The sequence below is a fragment of the Camelus bactrianus genome, chromosome 8 (assembly GCF_048773025.1).
Source record: "Camelus bactrianus isolate YW-2024 breed Bactrian camel chromosome 8, ASM4877302v1, whole genome shotgun sequence".
Lineage (NCBI taxonomy): Eukaryota > Metazoa > Chordata > Mammalia > Artiodactyla > Camelidae > Camelus > Camelus bactrianus.
This window is the reverse complement of record NC_133546.1, coordinates 34,452,475-34,476,712: the sequence shown is the minus strand read 5'-3', so window position 1 is coordinate 34,476,712 and position 24,238 is coordinate 34,452,475. Positions and strand designations below refer to the sequence as shown.

The window sequence follows — 24,238 nt, the reverse complement described above, 5'->3', positions numbered from 1 at the left end:
TCAGTCTATCACAGGAGTTCTAGCCTCATGCTGTCTGAATAAAACCAGACTTCCCCTGTACAAAGCAGGTTGCTGAACATTAATTACTTTTGTTCTCCTAAGTTAAATGATTGTATCTGTAACTTGTTTAAGTAAAGACCACATGCCTCAGCCCCTGCCACAGATACCAAGTTAGAAAATATCTAAAGTGTATATATTTAAATGTAATATTTAAGTACTTTATAAGAGATGGACTCTGTGGTTTACGAGGAAACAGCTCATTTACATACCAAAGGATCTCTCAAAATCATAAATGTCATGCGCCTTTGACAGCTTGACTTCGGGCAGGGAGGTGTGGAGATGTTTGATGTTTAGAGAGCGTAACTTGTACAGAGAGAAGCAGGACTTCATTCATTACACATTTGCCAAGGATATTCTTTTTAACTTCCTTTGAAGATGGGAAATACTATCTTTTGGGACCAGGAAGTTCATCTATCTCTGCATAGCCCTCACTTGGGGCAATATGTGTTTATGTGACACTCAAACAAGGACTTCCTATCAGAAATTATGCATGTTGCCCATACTGTCCAGAGAAAATGGGAAATAGAGCAGAACACTTGACTTTGATGGGTCTTCCTAGGACTTTAAGTTGAACAGAACCTAAACTCCATCAACTTGGAATTATTGTATGACGTTAATACATAATTACCAGATAAGGGATTTTTTCCCCCTAGTTTGCTCTTTTTAAATGTGTTACTTTAGATAATATGCATTTTTAAAATATATTAAGCACGTCCCCAAAGGGTGTCTTTTTATTTGAAGAAAAAAAAAGAACATAATAATGTTTTAAACTCCATAACTGTAAAACCAAAAGCTTAGCTGGAAAATCTAAACCATCTATGCATTCTCTTTCAAATTGATATATTCAACCCAAAGGTCAATGTAGACGATTTAAAACTGCTTAGTTGCACCATTTTAGGTTTCTCTTATATTAAATATTGTTAACTGATTAAAAATTAATGCAAACAGCATTGGTGGTTTAGGTCTCTAAGGATTTCCAAGCATTTAGAATAATAGCTGAGTAGCCTCAATTCATTTTTGCAATGTAAAAGTAGCATGATTTGTAAATTTAGTCACAATGATGACTAAAAATAAGTAGGAAAAAAAAAAGAAGTATTTAAGTTGACAAACAGAACATTTTCCATGGGTCCTGGGTGCTCAAGGGTGAGAGGAGAAAAAAGTCAGTATAACAAATAAAAAAAGCTACAAGGAATAGTGTCTTCATAAAACCCAATTAGGATTGACACTACAAAGATATGTTTTCTGTCCACTTTCATGACCAGTTTTGCAGATTTTGCATCACAGATGCTTTGAACAACTGAAAATATATATCTAATTTGTCAATTAGTGCAATCCTGTAAAACGTTGAAAAATTTCCTTTGGCTAGATTACTCCCAACCAATGTTCACCTGTTAGTTTGTGGACCCTCCCGGGGGGGTCCCTCATCCTCCCAGACCACCTATGGTTAAGTAGTGGAGCTCATGCTCAAACTGGATTTCTGAATTGAAACTCCACACATGACCTCCTCTATCACACCGCCTTTAATCATTTGAACGCTGCCTCCCCTCAGCTCTGCCCTACTTTTTCCCTCTGATGCTCAATGAACTGTCTAGGCCACTGGTTTCCACACTCTGCTTTTCTTCTCTTTTCTAAATTTGACTTGAGCAGTGAAGAAGACAGAGATGTCAGACTGATCAGGTTTATGTGATATCTGCCTTTCAGCCTTTCAGAACTTCTGTGATATTTAAAAGGAATATTCATGCAAGACTTTGGCACTTAATACCCGGACAATAAACATGACGTTCCTGAACATAGCATTTTTGAGAACTATTTTTTCTTGCATTATATTGACTCCTTAGGTTTCTAATTTCTTCTCAGGTTTTCACATGGACCATCTCAAAAATTATCTGTTGCTAATTAATGTCTCTCAATGTCACTAATAATTTTGAGGAATGACATGAAACTAAGCAACAAATTCCCACATTGTAATAAGCATATTTGAAAATTATTATTTCCTAGTCTGCTGTTACAAATATAAAGTAGATTTCTGGACCCTGCTGTCTAATACAAACATATTTGGTTTCCATTTCAATAGCAACAGGCTGTTCAATTAAGGAGTAATTTGCACTTAGGAATAAATTTGGTGGCCAGGAGATTCACTGACTTTATACATATTACAAAAACATTTTTCCTTAAAATTATTTACTTTAATAAAAAACATAAACTCTGTTCTTTTTTTTTCTCTTTATTATGGAGAAGCTTGACTATTCAAAAAAGTAGACAATATTATAATGAAACTCCATATGCCCATCATCAGTAAAATGTAATCAACACAGTGCCAATCCTACCCCACTCATACCTCATCTACTTTCTTCTCTGGCATATTATGTAGAAGCAAATTCCAAACATCATATCATTTCATCCATATTTGAATATGAGTATCTCCAAGTAATAAAATAGTTTTAAAATATAACCACAAACTTATTATCCCAGCATAAATATGATAATTCGCTAATATCATCTAACATCCAGGGTCTATCAAATTTCCAATTATTTCATCAAGTATTTTTGTTTGAATCATGATCTAACAATTCTACACATTGTGATAGGTTGTCTATTTTTACACTTCTTATAATCTGTATGATTCCTTGGCATCTCTTTATGTTCCTAATAACTGATTTGAAGGAACTGGATTGTTTGTACTATAGAAGTTCCTGTAGCCTGGATTTTGCTAACTGCATACTATGGTGTAGGTTTAACATATTCTTCATTCCTCTATTTCTTGAAAATTCAAGACTGTTATTTTTTCTTTCATTGCTTTTCTTTTCTTTCTATTTTGCTTTCTCTTTTTTCCTGATTTTTTTTTTTTTTTTTTGAGTCAGTTCTGTCAGAAGAGTAAGTTCTAGCAATCATTTTGATTGCTGGTTAAGTTTTGCCTTATATTTAACTGACAATTTGCCTTTTTATGGCTTCCAGACTTTTATCCATGGGTTTTTGCATTACCCTCTAGTCCTCCATAATGAGAAAATCCAGTCTTCAATGAAAGAACCTGAGTACAAGTCTTTTCATTTCACTGGGCCTCTGACCATCATGGCCCTCCTCCCCCAAATGTACTGGCTTGTCAATGTCAATTTTAAAATGTGTCCCTGGAGCTCAAAGGGATATTCTGTATGTGGTCCATTGCTTCTCTTGATCCAGAGAGCATAACCCCAAAGCAACTAAGCTTTGAATCTAGCCTTTCATCCTCTTCCTCCTCCCCCATCCCCAAGTCATCTCCACTTAGGACACAATAGTCACTCATGGTTTTGGCAAGATAAACACAGTTACTAGGATGGATCTCCTTCTTCTCTTTATTTCACTGTCTGTTGCTCTAGGTGATATTAGTTGTGTGCATAGTTGTTAAGCATTCTGACTGTGAATTCTTGATTTTTTTTTTTCCTTGAGAGCAACAATGGGTGCTCTTCTGCTATAATCTGTCAAAACAGTGCAGTGCATAAAATAAATGACCATTGTTGCTCTCAGTTTTGAATATCAAATCCTCTCATAGGTTTGTGACCTCCGTGAGATATGATTACAATACATAGTACAATAACCTTTCCAAATCCTTACATTATGTAACAGTTTAGAATTTTAAAAGTTGACATAACCTCCTCCAACTTAAAAAAAAAAAATTACTTTTTTTTAACTAAGTGTCCTAGAAAAAGCTAAGTTACTTATATATAGGATCTCTACCAACTTGAATCGATGACACAAAGATTTGCATTTTCCATTATTTTGGAGACCCTTGGACCCAGAGAACACTTATATATAAATATTATTGTAAAATATATTTGACTGTATATTAGTTAATTGACAATTTGAAAGTAATACATATTTTCCCACCTCTTGCAAAAGATTCCATCTGATTAAGAATTAACTAAGCTTTACTTTCTTATCAAAATTACTCCAAAGGGTTTTTGCATAGTGATAGATACATGCTGTCAAATAAATGCTGAAATTGGTGGTTGAAAGTTTATATGAACCTCAGAAGGGGGAGCTAACTTGGCACTTGTCTAGGAATAACTGTGACTCTGGAAAGAAGACAGTAGGTTATTTATAGTCCTAGACCTTAGTGTTGTTTGAGTCTGATCCTGTCTGGGGTCTGTGATAACCTACCCAACATGGCATGGGCTAAACCAGCACAGGGGCCTAGTATAGGTTCCATCAACCTCTGAATTAACACCAGACTAAGAATTAATCTTACACAAGAAGAGGAAGTATTCAACATGACTCTGGAGACAGAGATCTGGCTGTGAATCCTAGCTACTCTATCTACAGCTGTATGAATTCAGGCAAACTTCTAGCCTCTCTAAACCTCAGTTTCCTATTCTATAAACAGCAATAATAAAAGTACCTATCTCATTTGGCTGTCCTGAGGATTAAATGGTCATATAACAAGCTTAACATTCGACATACAATGTCTTCGGAATGAATATGAGCTGTTATCATTATTATCTTTATTAAATTATCATAGCCAGAATCAAAGGTGTTGTTTCTCTTAGACACTTCAGAGTTCAACTTTGTTTTAGTTCATCTGTTGCTCGGTATCTGAAACACAATTCCATATCTAGCATTATTTCCTTTCTTCTGTCAGATGATGTAATCGAGCCTGGAACATGCAGTGGAAATCTATGTGAAGAACTCAGTAGATAAGGCATGCGTTATAGTTGAATAAGCACTGGGATAATCTACAAGAAACATGAACTCTATCCTCAGAACTCCCCCAACTATTGATTTGCACTACATGTTCTAAATATTCAAGTTAGCAGCCAAAAATATTGTTAGATATTTTTTAGTAAAATTCTGGCTGCTCCGTCAGCCATTATTACAAACTAACAATCAGTAAGACATATTCTGTATTTGTCTATGAACAAAATAGCTTCATCCATACTGAATTTCAGAACACAGAAAGATTCAGAAGGCAAGGAGAGAAGTTTTTGGATGATTTTTGGTTTCCACCAAAAAAATCATTAAAGAAAACAAAATTGTAATTATTTTAAGATCATACTATATTATCTTGTTCAGTGCCAATTTGTGTTTTTTAGAGTAATGAGGAGAGATATAAATGGAGGTAAGTAGCTACTTATCACCATTCACCTATTTCTCAAGGACTAGAAATATTTGAGAGAAAGTGAAGTTTAAGGATGGCTTCTCAAGATCTTCTGTTTCTTAATTTACAGATGTGAACAGCTTGTACTTGAATAATCTATACCTCAATTGGTGTTAAATAGAAATAAGATAATAAGAAGAGCTTTGTACAATATAATATGCTTTAACAGAGTGGGAGTAAATTTACGGGATATCTAATTAGGATAGAAAGTGCTCTTTAGTTGGACCATGAGAGAGTCATACAATCTCTGTGAGCCTCAGTTTCATGAAAATTGAGGTGAGGACAGTGGACTTGAGCTTTCTAAGGGGCTACTCCAGCTGTCTTAAGTGCTACAAGGTGTTTGCTTACTTTTTGACCAATGGATGAGAAGAGTGATCAGTAGATGTCAGAAGGCTACTGATGCAATGCTTACATTTCAATAATGTGTCCAAAAGTGGTGGCAAAAGAAATATAACAGATGAGAGGAAAGAATACTCCAGGTGGAGGAAACAACTTCTACCAAGGCTCTGCATGAAAGTACATCTCCTACAGAAGACTGAAAGAAGGCTATTGTAGCTGGGACACAAGAAATGAGAATCAGGAAGACAACGTGAAAGGTGTGTAGCAGAGCATTACGTGGGAAACTCTGGAAGACCACAGAGAATGACTATGGTACGGACCTTAAAAGTCAAGCGCATCTGAGTTGTCAGTCTAATTTTCATTTGAGAAATGTGATTAATAAAGCATTCCAGAAAGGGGAAAAAGTACATAATTGATGTCCTGTTCAAATGATACAGATCCTATGAACTGTTAAGGCCAGGGATAGGAAATGCCCACCACCTAGGAACTAGATGTTGTTTTTACATTTTCAATTTCTTACTAATTCAACGATTTTTTTATGGGTGACTCCAAGAGGTCTTCCAAGAACCCTTTAAATTCCCCACGAGAAGAAGACAGAAATAAAAGTGCTATCTCATAATCAGGAATTATCTTGTAAAAAGTTTTATGAATCAAGTGCAAATATCTACACAGAATAGTCCACAGGCAAGTGAAAAATGTCTTGGCCAAGTTACTTTGAATCAACTGGTAGCCTGCACCCCATGCAGAGGTAAGGAATCATATTTATAGGTTTCTTAAGGACTTGTGCGGGGCTAGGCAAGACGTTATAGATAGCTCTCCTTAAGACAAACTAAAGGCCAAATGACACAGAATATCTAAGGAATAGGAAAAAATGCTATTTATATTTGGTTAGCAAATTCTGAACTAAAATTGGTAAAGAGTAAACCTGATACCCTCTTGTAGAAAAGAAAAAACACCAACTAGATTTAAGGGAGCTGGCTTCTCATCTTGGCAATGCTGTGGTTTTGAGTAAGTCTCCAAACATCTGAGTTAGAGTTTCTATTTCTGCAAAACAGAGATAATAATGCCAACTTAACTGAATTGTGTGAGGTATAAATAAATAAATCCACATAAAGTCCTGAGCCAAATACCTAATACATAGAAATATCTCAGTAATTCTTTTTATTAATTTGGAGTGCTAGGCTAAATTTTAGTGGAAGCTGCAAGCAAGACAATTCTTATAAATACTGACTGAAAATCTTACACTCTGAAATCACTGTGTGCTCCATAATATTGTATATCCAAAGAGCCAAAACCACGCATTCTCTTCTTCAGTTGTCTGATTAAAACAAACCAGCTCAGCGTTAGACTTGGAAACTGGGGACAGCACCACCTGTCTGATTTTCTTACAGCTGTCAGAGCAAATTTTAGATCCACCTCCTAAATTTTTACCCAAACTAGAACTGGATTGTGTCTGTATTCAAAACACTTCAGTTGCTTTAAGTAATCGTTTTATTCTAAGAAAAAAATATATATATATACATATAATTACATATGTACATATACTTTACATATATTATATTTAGGTGAAATGATTGCTATTGACAAATAATAAAAATATGTTTTAAGTTGTGGTATATACTTTTTCAGAATAAACATTAAAACAGAAAACATTTACTTTAATATAAAGATAGAATTCATCATGTAGAGGTAAAAGACACATGAGTATGTGAAAAGAATCACAATCGAATGCTTAATTGCTTTATTTTTAAAATCATACTGATTTTACAGTGATTCTGTACAATTCCAAACCTTGTCTCTGAATATCCAGCCATGTACATACAAATTTTGTAGATCTATAAATCTTATATAAGTGTGTGTGCATATTTATATACTTACGTTAAAAAGGAAAAACAAATTTAAAATCTCCAATTTTAAGTATCATAAAGCAAGAATGCTCAAAATCATTTCTCTAAGTTTAAACATTAAATGCAACATTTTAAGTTCATCATGATCTCCAGCCTTGCATGAAAGACTTGTAATGTTTGCTAGGTAAGATATCAGCCCTAACGTTACATGACCATAGCTATTTATAGAGGTGTGGGTGACAGCTGTAAACTAGTGGGGACTATGGCATCGCAAAGAACAGCTTCCCCATGCAAAATTTCAGAGAAATCTCTTTCCACTCCCCCAACACACAGATCTGCCAAGCTCTCAGCTCCCAGATTCACGTCTCTCACCCCATATAGAATTATTGATCAAGATATTGATTTAAAAGCAACATTTCAAGAGGACACATTGACCATCAATGGGACTGTCAATTTCCACCTTTTGTTTTTTTCCTAGTTGATACTATCGGAAAATGGTAGCGGTACCTTCAGCCGTGATCTCAGTCATGGTGGTTGGAGAAAGGAAAAAGCAGGCGAAAAGTTCCGGTCAAGTGGCACTTTGCAGAATACTTTAGGATTGGAGAACTCTGATAGGGGGCTCGGTGTGAAAGCGTGAGGGCTTTTCGTTTTCCTGGCTGTTTCTGCTGCTCCTTTGTTGTCCTGTTGAACTTTGTCTCTTCTCTGCAGAGTTCTTCCCCCCTGGAAACAACCTGAGCCCTTTCCAGGCAGTACTTGTGGCTCAGGCAGAAGTATCAGCTTCGAATAAAAATAGCTTCATCTCCCTAGGACTCTTCAGCACTTTTTTTTTTTTTTTTTTTTTTTGGCACTCTAGGGGAACACACAGTCTTACACACACACACACACACACACACACACACACACACACACGGAAACACACACCAGTTCTCCAGCCCCAAAGAGAGAGAGGCCAAAAGAAAAGAAAAAAAGGCAAAGGAACTAAAAAGCACTGCCTAAGCCCCCACAGCTTCCCTAAGATAATTACAGATCTTGGGGGTCTATGTCAGAAAACATGAAATAAAGAGTTGAAAGTAATCTTATCCGTGATGGCTCAGATTTATTCTTAGTGCCCTGAACGCTCAGAACATTCCTCTTCCCCTTATTTGGTGTGGGGAGGGTCCTGTAACGTCTACCAGAGGCAAAGGGGAGGGGAGGCTTGTCATTTTCTCCGGGTTGATTCCCTATTGGTCTAAATCCACTTAGCAAGTATAGTTATATATATAGGGCTACACTTAAAGTTGCAACTATCAAATCCTGAAGCTTGCCTGTAGAAGATGAAGATTTTCCAACACTGGACAATGAGAAATAGGTAATGTGAAGTTATATTGACACTTGAGAACTGATGAATTACTAGATTTCTCATTCTCTTTAATTCCTTACTGAAAACAAAAACTCCGAATTTATGCAGTGAAAGAAAGGGAAGGTGGCCTAAAGTTTCGAAGTCCACAGCTCACATTTCAGTACAAGATTTCAACTTTCCCTACCTCAACTTCAAAAAAATAAAAAATATAAAAAGGATCAGAGCAGCGAACAATTAGCCAAATGGGCTGATTAGCATTTCACCTTCCCACTCCTAGTCAGGTGTTAATGAGCAGAGAAATATTCAATAGTTGGCAGTTAGAAGGAGAAGGAGAATCAAAGGGCATTGATAATCACAAACTCAAGCCAATCTGTGAATAATCAGGGGTTGACTACACTTATCTTTCATTTCATTCTCATATTCAACCTAACGAATATTTGTGGTTTAAACTTTTAGCCTTCACTTGCTGCCTTCAATTGTTAGAACCTCTTGTATGGCACTTCTGAGATCAGAAAGCAAAGTCACACGTGTTATTTTAATATTTGAGACCCAGAAGATCACTACAACTATTTCCTTTACCTCTGTGTCTGCAGCTCTGTATTTGCTGCCCCAATTCCTTGAACAATAGGAAGTTTTCATATACCAGCCGAATACATGGATTAGGAAGTACGTGCTCTTTAAAAGAGGAAATAATTCTGGGTAACACTCGTGATTTCATACAAGATCCTACACCTAGGACTGGGCCTGATGCTTTTGACTACAAGTTTGATGCGGTTCCCAAGAGGTTAGACTGTTGCAGACACTGACATTTGCAGGTAAAGGGAACCATGGCAAACTAGGTTCACCAGGGGATGGAAAGATACGAACTCCTCGCAGCCCCTCCCCCTCCCCCATGAGGCACTAGGTTAGTGTCTACTTTCTAAGGTGAGGAAGAGGTAGCCTAAAAGCAGAGGTCCCCTCACTTTGCTCCTAAGGGCATCTCCACTCAGTATCACCACAGTGCTTCCAATTTGAAGAAAACATTGTGCTTCAAATCTCTTTGTCAGTCACTTTCATAGTATTTCACTGTAGTTAACTGAAGAAATAGTAATTCCTTATGCAACTCATTAAGAATGTACATGGGTCAGGGCCTAAATAAAATTAATTAATTTGGAGGAGGGGAAAAACACATTTTCAAACATTTATTTAATAAAAAGTTGAAATAAGACTAGGCACCGAGAATATTCCCAGTGATTGACATTACTCTCAAATTCCCAATCACTAAGTTCATGTTTTACATACTAGAAACAAAGAGTAAACAATATTCTAGCTAAACATGTTTGGAAGATAATAAGGTTTTTTAACCCATTTATTGGATGAGTTGATGAATTTCCTTAGACATTAAGAAATCAGTATATTTCTTATTTTGAAAAGTTACTGGGACTCTTTCAAATTATTTGAAATCTAATTCATGAAGTATGTCTTTGAGTCTCAAATGGAACTCTGTGAAGCTTTTCAAAACCAAGCAACTGACATTCTTCTAAGGGTATACATCCCATTCTTCAGGACATTCAAAGAATGAAATATTACAGACAATACACTTGCCTTTCTTCATTTTTTTTGCTCTTCTTCATTTTTAAGAGAGATTCAGTTTAAAGAGACCTCATTGAGGTCTTTCAATATGACCTGAAGGTGGCAGTTTTCTCTTCTCAGTAATAGCTTCTGATGTTCTTTCACATTCCCCATCTCTATAGGATCAGCATAGGGAGACTTATCCTGGTGTTATACACGGAAACACTGGTTGCTGTATGCATTATTAACTGACTTGGTCTTAATATGTCAATGACAACCATTGAAGTTTGTTCTCCTAGTAAATGTTTCATTTAATCCAAGCTGCTTCTCCAACCTGATTATACTGGTCATTACCCCTTGTGATTTTCACCAGGTGTTCTAAATATTCAAGTTAGCAGCCAAAATATTCTTAGACAATTTTTTTCTAATTATGGCTGCTCTGTCACCATTATCATAAACTAACAATCAGTAAGACATATTCTGTATTTGTTTATGAACAAAATAGCTTCGTCCACACTGAATTTCAGACCATAGAAAGATTCAGAAGGGAAGGAGTAAAGTTTTTCGATGACTTTTGGTTTCCACCAAAAAAAATCATAAAAGAAAACAAAATTATAATTATTTTAAGATCATACTATATTATCTTGTTCAGTGCCAATTTGTGTTTTTTATAGAGTAGTGAGGAGAGACATAAATGTAAGTAAATAGCTACTTATCACCATTCACCTATTTCTCAAGGACAAGAAACATTTAAGAGACAGTGAAGTTTAAGGATGACTTCTCAAGATCTGTTTCTTAATTTACAGACATGAATAACCTATACCTCAATTGGTGTTAAATAGAAATAAAATAATAAAGTAGCTTTATACAATATAATATGCTTAAACAGAGTAGAAATAAATTTATGGAATATCTAATTAGGATAGAAAGTGCTCTTTACTTGGATCTTAAAATAATGATGGGTGTAACTTTCATGTGTGCCTAAGTTTTCAGGTTCATTTTAATAGAAGACAAAAATAAATAACCAACTAGAATGCTTTGAAAAAAAGGGGGGAGCTGGAGGACAGAATGTCATAATATGAGAAAGTTTTATACATGAGCTAACAAAATGTAAGCTATTGCTGAGCTGCCTTGGTTGAAGTAGTTTACAGGGGAAATATACAGAAGAGAAATGTTTTACTTTTTAGCTTTGTAGGTGAAGACAAACTAGATACAGGAAGTATAAATATTGGCTTATTAAAGTTTAGAGTGAAGAAATTTAGAAGAAACTAGGAACACTGAAAGTGAACTTGGGGACCATTTGATTGTATTTGCTTTCACCTGACCTTGAAATCCCATCACATGACCTAGAAATTCCTCTGAAGCTCATTTGATAAACTTAGTCTTCAGAATCACAAGAAAAGCCTCACTTGAACTATTAGTTCATTAATCTTACTTCATCTCAGCATTGCTGCTCACTTTATTTTAAACTGTTTTGTGTTCTATTTGTGTAATGGAAAATCTCATTCTGTCCTCATTACTTGCTCTAAATGGCCTGTGCTCATTTCTTTAACCAAAGTTTGAAAGTCATTCCATAGGTTTGACTTACCAAATGATTATTTAGAAACCAAGCAATATGGCTCGTTTCAAATGACAGAAGGCATTCCAGTGCAGTTAAAAACTTTCCTCTCTCTAACTCTGACTCATGAATTGCTGAGTCTCCAATATCAGGCTTCACACACATTTGACACTGTCAAACTTTCTTTCAGAAATTTGCCTACGTCAATCCAGTCTTCAATTAACAATGATTCCATTCTAGTTGGCTTCTGCTCAGTGCCACTGTCCTGTCTTCTTTATAAGGATTGGCAGTATCCTGTAGTGGGTGGCCCCTGTGGAGTCCATAATTCAGATTACTGCTCTCTGCTGTGCAGTCTGTCACATATGACCTTCAGTCTGTGGTCCTGGTTGCTACCCAAAAACAGTTGATGATTTATGTTTTTTAATTTTCTTATAAAAGCATAAATCCCTTTCTTATAAAAGATAAATTATTTGCTGTCCAGTTCTTAATTACAAATTTCTTTTTCTCTAAAAATAACATAAATGCCTATTTCTATTTGCTAATTTTGAAAAATTTACAATGTCAGTATCTTGTTCTTTATATTTTGATGTTTTGCATTATCAATTATATAATTTGTTATACCTGTTTATCATAACTGAATACCAACTAGAGTCACTAACTTTGTGAGATTACTTATAAGTAAGGAAATAACATGCTCAATAAATATGTATTTCTAAATAAATAAATTATATATATATATACATATATGCTCTTTACTCTGCCCTCAGCACTAAGCTAGGTTCCAGTGATGCTAAGGTAAATAAGACAAGGTTTTGTCTTCAAGGAACTCATAATCTAGCAGGAGAGTAAAAAAGTTATGCCAAAAATTATAATGCAGCATGATAAATTCTAGAGTACAGTAAACACTATGCATTAGGTGAGAGAAAAGGAGGTTTAAAGGAACAGGAAAGGCTTTTAAGAGGAAGAAATACTAGAGTTGATTCTTAAAGTATAAGAAATTATTCAAATAAATGATTGATTAAGGTCATATTTCCCAAGTAGAGGAAACAACTCTAAAAAAGTTATAAAGGTTTAAACATAATGAACTTTAACAGTTCAGTAAGATTTGGTCACAAGGTACTCGGAAGGAAGCTGCACAAGAATAAGAGAATAAAAAAGATCCAGATACTTCAGTGTCTTATAAGCCATACTGAGATTTTTGGACTTAAGTCTAATTTACAATGACACTGAAGTGTTTTAAGCAAGAACATGAAATAATCAAATTTACCTTTAAAAAATACTGGATTCAACAACAAAGTGATGATTATAGTTTCCTTAAGATAATCTCAAGTGAGCCTTGGAAATAGAAGCCAGATTACAGAATGCAGGGCAAATGAGACATAAAATGAAGTGAGAATCTAAAATATATTTCACAAAAGCTTATATGAAAAGTAAAGGAGTGAGATGGATTAAGAATTAGAGGTACAGTAGGGAAAGTTTTTAAGATCAAAGAATCTTGATCACTTTTTCCTTTAAAGGAAGGAATACAGGAATAAGAGGAGAGAGATTAATGATCTAGGAGAGAGGAAAGATAAGGAATATAGAGAAAGCTTCAAGCAAATGGAAAGGTATAGGCTAGAGCTCATGTGGAGAGTACATTATAAGAGAAGTTAAATTCTTAGTAAAGTAAAAAAGAATTAAGATGGGACAAACATGGATAAGTTTTGAGTTGTGAAAGGGGAAAATGAAAGGAATTCATGCCTTTTGATTGACATTGGGACTATTTTTCTGCGAATCAATGTCATCTGCTGAGAAACCAAGAGTTAGGGGTTAGAATGACATCTTGAAGAAAGTTCTAAAGGTTTCAAAAGCTACAGAAATAAAGAGACAGGCAGCTTCTTAAGAAGTGCTACTGAGAGCTCTACTGAGAGTCTGGCTAGGCTTACAGACCGTAAGTTTATAGTAACAAACCCAGACACATTAGTTAGGGGAATCGAAGAGGCAAAGCTGAAAAGACCTCAAAATACACTTTCCTCAAAACAAAAATGAAAAGGTATCCCTCTCAGGTTAATAGTTCCAGGTTGGTTGGCAGCTGTTCTCTTGGGGCCATTTAGTGATTCAGGATAATGGCCACTCCATCACCTTTATCTGGCTTCCACAACTGTCTGGTCATTACCACTCCAGCTGGCAAAGACAGAAAAGGCTCGCAAGGCTACATGGGTCAGGCCTGGAAGTGGCATGGAGCACTGCTGCTTCTAGTCCGTGATGAGAACCTAATTCTTGGTCATACCTAACTACAAGATGGTAGAATTGGGGCTGGTCATGCCACCCTTCTAAAACTCTATTCCTAGGATTGGGTCTCCATCACAGAAGTATGTTTGAGTTCTCCATAGCCATGTTAATAGGCTGAGCATTGGAGCAGAGAAGTAGATAGCTGGACTGCGATCTCTGGGCAAGTGTGGCCTTCCAGAAAGATTTCAGCTAAAGTTAAACCAAGGCAAGGCTTATGGGAAAAGCAGTACAGAGACGACAGTTTGGGAGAAAATGCATGATTGAAAAGGCTTTAATTTTGAGTGGTGTCTAAGGATTACAGTACATATTTATAAATCAATCTTTTTGCATTCAGAATGTGGATTACCCTTAACTGCTAAACACATGAAGAGTTGTGACACACTATGAATATTCATGTGAATGAATAACAAAGACATACCTACCAAGAATTAAATCATTTCAAATGATTGGATATCAGGCCATTTGACTTCCATTTTTATAACCAGTGCTTAAGCATTTGTTCATCCACATCTCTCCTCTCTCTCTCCTTTTATTTGGGAAGAGGAGAGTGCCACCACCAGAATGTGCCCCTGCAGACTATTTCATCAATTCAAATTAAAGATGTATTTTACAGTTGTCACTGATATATGACTTTGAGAATATGAACTGCTGTATAAATGTTAAATGTTCCCATCCTCATGAAAAACACATTTCACCTCAGAGCTGTGTCTGGTTTTGCTATTCATTATTCATTTCAAGTCAGAGTTTTCCATTTCCAATGTTATAATTAATTTGAATATTATTAAATGTTGTCACAAATAGCAGATTGTCAGCTTTCCTTGACCACCTAACATGCATTCACTCTCCTTTTAAGTACTTTATTTTTATTCTTAATCTCCTTCAAAACAAAACAGAACCATTTGCTCTGCATCTCTAAAAATTCCTTTTAACAAACAGATCCATTCCTCTGTCTTCACTCCTTACCCTTTTATTTAATAGGAGTTATTTTCTGTCTTATACGCCCCCAACAGTGTCAGCTTGACTACCTGAAAGCCAACGCATGTAGCATTTGCATTAGGGAAAAGTATGTATTTTGTCAACTTTACATCCCACACAGAAGTCGTGGGCTCTAAGTTTAGAATAGAATTTCAAACCAATATAAGTGGTATTTCATGCTGGGAACAAATTGGAGTTGTGAAAGACACTGGGGATATAAATTCATGCTGTCTTGGCAGAGTCAGTAGTTGAATATATGGTTGGATATGAATAATAATGTAGAAAGTAACCTAGTCCCAAAATGTATTGCCCAGTAGGGAAGCCTGTTACATACAAATCAAAGGCTCAGTTCTATCATTTAAAATTGAATTTGAAAGTTTTCTATTAAAAGGCAAATAACATTTGGAATACAAAATTAAGTTAGCAATTGGATGGCACATAGCAATCATAGTCAGAAAGGCCACATCTTTTGATCACTGTGCCATTTTGTAGACACTGCTTATTAATCTATCATAACACCCTTTTCCTGGAGCCTGGATCCAGTCTTGAAGCCCTCTCCAATACAGCATTCCATGCAGCCACTACAGTTTATCCTAGTTGGCCCTGATGAGGAACTTGATAGGCAGGGCATGAGCTTGGGAAGGGATTCAGAGGGATCGACTGAGAGGGTTGAGACCCCACTGAAAGGGCAAATAGGGGTATTTCCAATGTCAAACTTCAAGAACCTCTACATTCAGTGTAGGGGTTTCTGTGTCTCTGTGTACATCAGTGCTCAGCATTATAATCTTCAGGGACAATCACTTCTGAAAATTCACTATTTCATTGGAACTATAAAAATCAGCAGTTACTTCAGCTGGTTTAAATTAGAAGGATATATAATTTTGTTTTTGCTTTGGAAATGTTGTGGACTACAGGCACGTTTGATTTAGTCGCTGATTACATTTACATTCTACTGGATTAATCTAGTAGCTTCATACTTTTTAAACAGAAAGCTTAAAAGCAAAGGAAAGGGGAAAAATCGTTATTATAAGAAAAAAATAACTAAGCACCTATTCACAAGTGGGACACTTCTTTCAAAGTGTGATTAGTTTGGAAGTGTCCAGGACAGGTAGACACATTCATAGTTTTAAAGATGCTGGAGCCAGTTGAAGCTAATATTTTGTCATTTTGCAGAGGAGAGAACTGAATGTTGGAAAGGCTAAGTGGACTTGTCCACATTTACATATATTATTATTGAAAACTTGAACTAGAATCCAGTTGTCCTGACTCTCAGCTCACAGTTACTTACAATATTCTTTATCAAATTTTTTTCTTTATCTAATCTTTTGGGATTTGAACAGGAACTCCATTTATCATAAATCCCAATTCCTTCTGTCTATTCTGAATTCTGAAAGGAGGTGGGTGGTTTTATATATCCTTGAATCCAGGAACAGTATCACCAGTATCTTCTCCATGTTTCAGTCCTGTTCTTATTTACGTATTTGCTTAATTCTCTCCCACTTTATAAATACATTTTCCACGTGATCACAGGATTTTCTGTGTGGGTATGGCTATAGATGGACTCCAGCTCATTCAGATCACTCAAGGTTATGACTCCAGAAGAAAGGCACAGTTGTTTTTTCCCACTGTGTGTACATAAAATTATAGAGAAGAACCCTTACTGATCTGGCTTAAATCACATGCACATTCCGAATCAATCTCTGTGACCAGGAGAATGGGGCACTTTGATTGGCCCAAGTCAAGCTTTTGTGGCTGGAGTGGCTCAGTACAATAATTGGCAGCCTCATCAAAAACTTCCAGAATAAAGGAGGGAGGAGAATGGGAGGAGGTGTTGCCCAGGGAAAAGGGTGCTACTGACAGAAGATGGTGAAAAGGAGTACAAGCTGACCAAAATAGATGTCTCCTCTTGACTGCATATGTGAGTTTAAATACACACACACACACACACACACACACACACACAAATACACACAATAATCATACATACTTCCTCCCAGATAAGGATACCAATACAGCTATCCCATATACAATTAAAAACACACCCACTTTTTTCTCAAAGGACCTAAACAAAAAATCATGTTAGTTGATTTACCTTTGGGTGATGAGAAATACTCCTGACCTAGTCTCTATGTGCTTTTTTAAAAAAAATAATTATGAATCTAGAGTTAAATAATAAATTTAAATAATCTATACTTAAAATATAATGATGAGAAGAGAATAATCTCCTTAAAACAAAACAAGAAAGTAACATGTGGTAGTTGTCCCTGGTCCAGAATATCACACAGTTTGGAAGGGAGCAAGGACTAATTTGTAGTTTCCATTTTCCTTGAAAATAACACATGAATGGTGTCATCATACCATCTTAAATGAGTAGTCTCTCCTTAGCAAAATCCTCAATCTCTTCTCTGGGTTCCCTTTACCTTTGCGCCTTCCAGAAGATTGGTTTTCCTTTGGACACATTTTCTTACACAGACTGTCAAGTAGGAGCAGTATTTTCTCTTGGACCTCAAAGCTTGGAAGAATTGGGGGTGTCCTTCTTACTCCTAGTGTATGTTCCGGAAGACTTTTCCTCCTTTCTCCAAAGTGCATGCTTTTACGATACCCCTTCTTGTCATTACCATCATTTATGTCCCAGTAAGCTTCCTCAATGATAACACATAAATCCCCTCATGGCCTAATCTATTTGCACACCATTGCCCACATGAATCCACCCAGTAGGAGATGCAGGCCCTCAGAGGCCTCAGAACTATAGGCTGCTTGAAAATAAGTGTATGTATTAATAGAAATGTGTTTGAACATGTATTATACAGCAGGAAATGTGCTAAGCACTTTTCACAGATTATCTCACTTCATCCTAGGTGTCTTCCCCACTTTCCTCTAAGCTTCCTTAGAGCAGGAGTTCTGTCTCTTGCACACACAGTCATATTATATCTCTAATACCTACCATAGTGTCAGGCCCTTGGTATGGGTTATAATGGAAATAATATAGAAATAGAACTGAAAGTGAACTTGGGTGAAAAATATAAAATGACATCTCTTTCCCAATATTTACTTGAACCCTTTAAGACTGAATTATTTTCAATGGTTTTATGTTTGTAAAAAGGCTTTCCTAATTGAATTAGAATATTACTGTTAAACAAACATGCCTCAAGAAATTGGATTCAGTTTCAGTGTTTTTTCCTTATCTGGTATAATGGGTTTATATATGAAAAGTAATTCCACTTCTGGTTATGTCAGATGAGGTAATTTGTACCAATTCTCCCACCAAAGGCAACAAGAAAAGCTAGACCAAATATTTTTAAAAGCCTATATTTTAGAACTAATAAAATGATGAAGATTGGGATGATCCAGTGAGGAGGGGAGCTCAGGTTATGAACTTCTCTTCCTTGAGTTTGTATGTTACTTCAGAAGGGGCAACTGAAGGTTGGGCTGAATTGCACTTTTGCCAGTCTTCCAGCACGAGGAGAATGGAGATTTGGAGCACAGGCTCTCACAAAAGAAAAGAGATTTAATGAACACCCCTCACTGAAAGGCAGTACCTGTGAATCCAAAATTCATCAAAGGGTGGATCTAAAAGAGGCTCCCACAGAGACTGCAGCTCAGCCTCATGTAATATTAAATATAAAAATTATATCAAGATAATTCTGAAAAGCTATTTCCCCAAGATACCTGGCCAAAGTACTGCTACTACTAATAATAATAATACATAATAATAATAATAGCAATTATATATATATATATATATAATATATACACACACACAGACACATATATATATATAAAGTCCTCTCTGGAGGAAGGTAATATCCTCGGCCATAGATTGTTTCTACTAAGTGTTTGCAAAGAGAGTTTGAAGGAACAGTTAAAAACGCCCAGGCACAAAGACAGAAGACAACATGAACCAGGAGAAGCAGAAACAGTGGGCATCAGTAAAAGACTTCAAAATCAGAATATCAGATAGTTGACTTTAAGATAATTACACTTACTATGTTCAAGGAGATAAGAGACAAGAGGGAGAATTTTGAAGGAGAACAAATAACTGTAATAAAGTGAGACATCTAGAACTGGAAAAAAAAAACCCAATAACTGAAATTAAGGATTCATTTGATAGTTTTAGAGCAGATTAGGCATGGCTAAAGACTGCAGTCTGGAGAAAAGACTGGAAAATACAAATGAAAAAAATACTAGACAAAAAATGATTGAATGTCTATTAGGTGTACAATTGGAATTTTCAAAAGATAGGTAATATTTTAAGAAATGATGAGTAATGACTTTCCAAATTTGAAGAATGTTTTCAACTCATAGATTCAGGAAGCATGAGGAACCACAGGCAGAATGAATGCAGAGAAACCACTGCCAGACACATCAGTAAAACTGAGATTAAGATGGGGCGGGGGAGCTCTAAACACAGCAAGAGATAACTAGAAAGGTTACCTTGAAAGATGCACCAGCTGAGACTAACTGCTGAATCTTATGCAGGAAAATATAAACCAGAAGACAAAGAGATTATATCTTTAAAATCTTGGAAGAAAATAACTGCCAACTTAGAATTCTATTCCTACCTACAAATATCTTTCAAAAGTGGAGGTAAAATAAAGACATTTTTAGAAACACAAATTGTGGACCCTTAATCATGAGTTTACCTGCACAGGAAAAAAAAAAAAATTCTAGAGGTCACTGTTTAATCAGGTAAAGTGAAAACTATAGGAAAAAAATTAGGGAGCAAAAAAGGTAAGCATATGAGACTATTTTAGTGAATACTGGTCATATGAAACACTAATTCAATACATTTAAAATGGCATAAAGTTTTCTAAAATCCTTGAGTCATTCAGAAGTAGGGTGAAAATAACAATTAGTATGAAGCTTTGGTAAATGAAGAATAATGTTTTTTCTAGAGACCACTAAAAGAATCTTAAGAGGGCATAATATCAAGAGGAGAAAAAGGAATATTTTTAAAATATTGGATTTAGAGCTCACCTAGTTAATCCAGGATGGCCTTTTCTCAAGATCTTTCACTTAATTACACCTACAAAGACCCTTTTTCCAAATAAGGTCACATCCACAGGTTCTGGGGGATAGGATTTGGACGTATCTTTTTGGTGGCCACCCAGTGTAAATCTGATTCAACCCATTACAATTCTACTCACTACAATGGCAATAAGATTCAAAAAGTATATGAAATGATAAACCTTTAGAAAAATACAAATGAGCAAAACTAACCAAAAAGATACAGAAAACATAAACAGTATGGAGAAGAAATTGAATCCATTAATTTAAATTCTCCTCAAAGGAAAACCTCCAAACCTAGATATCTTCTCTGGTGAATTCTACCAAATGCTTAAGCATAAATGAATGTCAGTGTTAACACAAAATCTCCCACAGAGTGGATAAATCAGTCTCACTCAAAAATAGGTTTTAATGTTCATGATAACCAAGATATCAAACCAGACGTGAACATTACAAGAAAGAAAAATTACAAGTTAGCAAATTCTTTATATAGACATGAAAATCCTAAACAAAAATTAGTAGACCACCCCAGTAATATATAAAAGGATACTACATCTATATCCAATTTAAATTGGTTCCAGGAATATAAATTTGGTTTAACATTAGAAAGTCATTAATATAATTTATAACCAAATTAAGGAGAAAAAATTATATGACCATCTCAATAAATATAGAAAAATTATTTGATATAAGACAATATTCTTTGATGCATGTGTGGGTGTTTAGAATATTAAGAATCTAATTTAACAAATCGCCATTACACAAAACCTAGAGAAAACAACTTCTCTAATTGTCAAATGTTGAACGTTTTCCTTGCAAAAGTGCGAATAAAGCACAGATATGTCTATTTAATATTGTTCTGGAGATTACAATACATAATAAAGAAATAAATATTAAAATGTTGAAAGATTGGAAAAGAAGAAATATAATTGTCATTAAACATAATTGACATGATTGTGCATGAAGAAAATACAAAATAATCTCCATATAAACTATTAGAATTAACAAGTCAGTTTAATAGGTAAAAACCAGTAAAATCACTTTGGAAAAACATTATTAATACTAATTCTACTCTGAAGCACATACTCAATATAAATGCAAACACATGTACCATATGTGCTACAAGAGATTTGTGTAAAAGTGGTCCTAGCAGCATTGTTAGTAATAGCCAAACACTGAAAACAAACCCCATACTCGTGAACAGCAGAATGGAAAAAACTGTGGTATATTTCTACAACGGATTACTATTCAGTAAGGAAACTGAACCAACTACAACAATGTGCAACAACATGGATAAATCTCACAAGCCTAATGTTGAGTTAAAGAAGATAGACAGAAAAGACTATATCATGTATGGTCATCATTCTATGTGTATAAATTTTCAAAATAGTCAACTGTAGGTTATAATATTTGAGAAGGCATGCTTGCATGGACAACTATCAAATAAATCAAGGAAGCAATTACCATTTACAAGGAGTCAGCCTTTTAGAAAGAGAAAAGGATTATTTGGACAGCTTGGGGGAGGGATATGAGATACTGGAGCTGTTCTATCTTTTGATCTGGGTGGTCATTGCATAAGCATTTATTTGCTTTGTGTTAAATCACCTAGATACGTATTTTTAAAAATATTTTAAAAAATGAAGTGAATAAGAATTTTGCAGATTGGACCACAGGCATCGAGAAAGCTAGCAATGGTAATGATTTAAGGACAGGGCCAGGATTAGGATGCGATGTGCAAGGTACTCATCTTGGGTTCAGACTTTAAGGGAGGGCAAAAAGACTCACTAACCATAAGCAAATCATCTTTTAGTGGACTATATTTTAAAAATCAATATTAATGCTAAAAATTTAGGATAAATGAAATATCAAAAGGGTTGAACAAACAACAAATATGAAGATAGGATCAATACAGACCAGGCACTGTTTTGAGCTTTTACTGACAAAAACTGATTTAATCCACTCAGAACCCTATGAGGGAGACTCTATAATTATCCCTTATTTTAGTAATAAGGAACCTGTGGCACAGAGGAAGGTATTTATTTTCCCAAGGTTATTCAGCCAATCCATGGCAAAGCCTGAGTTCCAACCCAGTTCAAACTCAGAGCCCAGGCTCTTAGAGAGAGAACAACTCTCTATCTGCCCATTTGCAATAGCAGCAAAAGCTGTCAGGTCATGACAGCCAGTGATCTCCTGAGATATTAACTCTGATTCCTTCTACTGAGCATATGCCCTCCACATCCTATGTTTGTAAGTGATTATTGTATCCAGAGGACAGATAAAATTGAAGGAAGACGATCAGGGTAAAATCTCTTTTTTCTCAAGTGTGATTCCCAGGGTGTGGGATGTATCAAGGAGCCAATAAAATCTCCTAGAGTTCTCCTAGTCAAATGATGCTGACTCACTACTGTAATTTATGCTACTCAAGGACTCCTGTGAGAGTTAGATGGAGTGAGCTTAATATCAGATCAACCTAGTTGAATAAAAAATACAGATGTTTATTAATTAATTTGAAAATTATACCACAGTACCTTGCTACATTGTAAAAGCCGTTTAGAACAATAAAAATTCTCAAGTCTTTTTTGTAAGGATGAGGTTCTGGGTAGGGAGTACATGGCCTCAGGTTTTATTTACCTTCTGAAAGGCTAACTCATTAGCCAAATGTCATCATTTCGACTGTCGTCTTCTGTTGGACTAAGCCCAGTATGTGTCAGAGAAAACCAGTCACAGAACCAGTTTGGTAAAGTGCACAAAGCAGCTTAAATCTCAAAGGTAGCTCAAACAGTAATGACTCTGAGTTCCCACAAGGTGCAACAGCATGCTTTGAGAATAGAAAAGGAAACAGAAAAAAAAATTGGGGAACTAAATAATTCCAATGAATATTAATGAAAGATGGGCACTTTTCAGGGATAGCTTCATAGGTAGAAAGGAAATAGAATGTGTGTGAGGGTAAATTGCAATAAACAGTTATTTATAGATACGAGGAAATGAGTTCTGCTGAGTTTCAATCCTTCTTAAGCTGTGACAATGTCCATTTTTTCAAACAAGTCAAACTTTTCGAGAAATCAAGCTTGCTATATAGGCTGCCAATATATCTCACTAGAACATAAAAAATTCCATTAAACAACCACTTTAAAAAAATCTTTTCTAAATAGTCAGTTTGATGGTTTCACAGAAATATAACTCTGAGCTACATCCAGAGTCTTAAAAACTGCCAAGTCTTTAGCCATCCTACTTTCTGTTTTAATCAAACTATGGCATAAAGCATCCTTGCAAAAAATAAAAAATAAAAAGAGAGAGAGAGAGAGTTCTGCTGCAGGAATACTCTGTAGGTGATAGTAATGGAAGTGAAGTTGAGAAAGTGAAACTGAAGAGCTGAGCTGGAACTCGGCACTGCATCTGGAAAGGTGGTGATAGAGTTAAGGTAAGACTCAGGGTATCAATCACAGTAGGAAAAATAGGAAAAATTAGAATTAAATGTTATAAAGTGCCATTGTGAGAAAGTCACAGTTTTCTATTCCAAACTTAAATTAGCTACCTGTGAAGCAAATTTCTCTGAGGCTCATTTTGAAAAATTTTAGAATGAAAATTAATAGACAAAATGTCAGGTCCAAAACTTTAGAAAAATCTTTGTGATACTCAGTTGGGCCCCAAAGCCTTTCAATTCATCTCCTCCTCATTATTTTTTGTAACAAAAGGAGTTATTTTTTGACTGTTAGTGTTTCTACGCAACCATCTTTGACTGTTAAAGCCGGAGATGGATCTGTCAGAGCTGTCAATATCTTTCTGTGTTTGGGATTTCAGCCTTTCATCCATCTGAACGTATAAACGTAGAGCTTTTGTGCTTTGCAGTTTTGCTTTTTCATGAGCATAAATGCAAAAGACACCAAGCTAAGAATGGCAGCCACAACTCTTCTGTTAAAAAAAATAAAAAGATCTAATGCAAAAGGGGCCAATTTTTAAAAGAGGGAAAATGTTGGAGGCCTAAGAAGTTTTGTGACTGGAGCAATATGTTTCTCTTTTCCAAATTGTAACTCATTACTGTCAATCACCACCCAACCCTAGAATGCTAGATCCTGGCACTTGCTTTTCCAAGTGCAAATGAAAAACACTATGCCATTTAAATCCAATCTTCAAGTTCACTTTAGTTTTGGGATTTTTATTTT

General features: G+C 35.5%; 1 protein-coding gene across 11 annotated transcripts in view; it reads right to left on the bottom strand.

Moving 5' to 3' along the window:
* The window catches only part of TRDN (triadin), a 303,786-nt gene extending 295,375 nt beyond the window's left edge, over positions 1–8,411 (bottom strand). For 3 of the 11 annotated variants that reach the window (XM_074368414.1, XM_074368415.1, XM_074368417.1), the window contains exon 1: positions 7,882–8,410. In XM_074368414.1, the coding sequence (XP_074224515.1) occupies positions 7,882–7,903 (22 nt within the window). In that variant the 5' untranslated portion in view covers positions 7,904–8,410. Of the gene's footprint in view, positions 1–7,881 lie in introns of all 11 variants that reach the window. The other 8 variants (XM_074368410.1, XM_074368411.1, XM_074368413.1 and 5 more) reach the window with 5 other exon arrangements.
* Between the last annotated feature and the right edge of the window lie 15,827 nt (positions 8,412–24,238).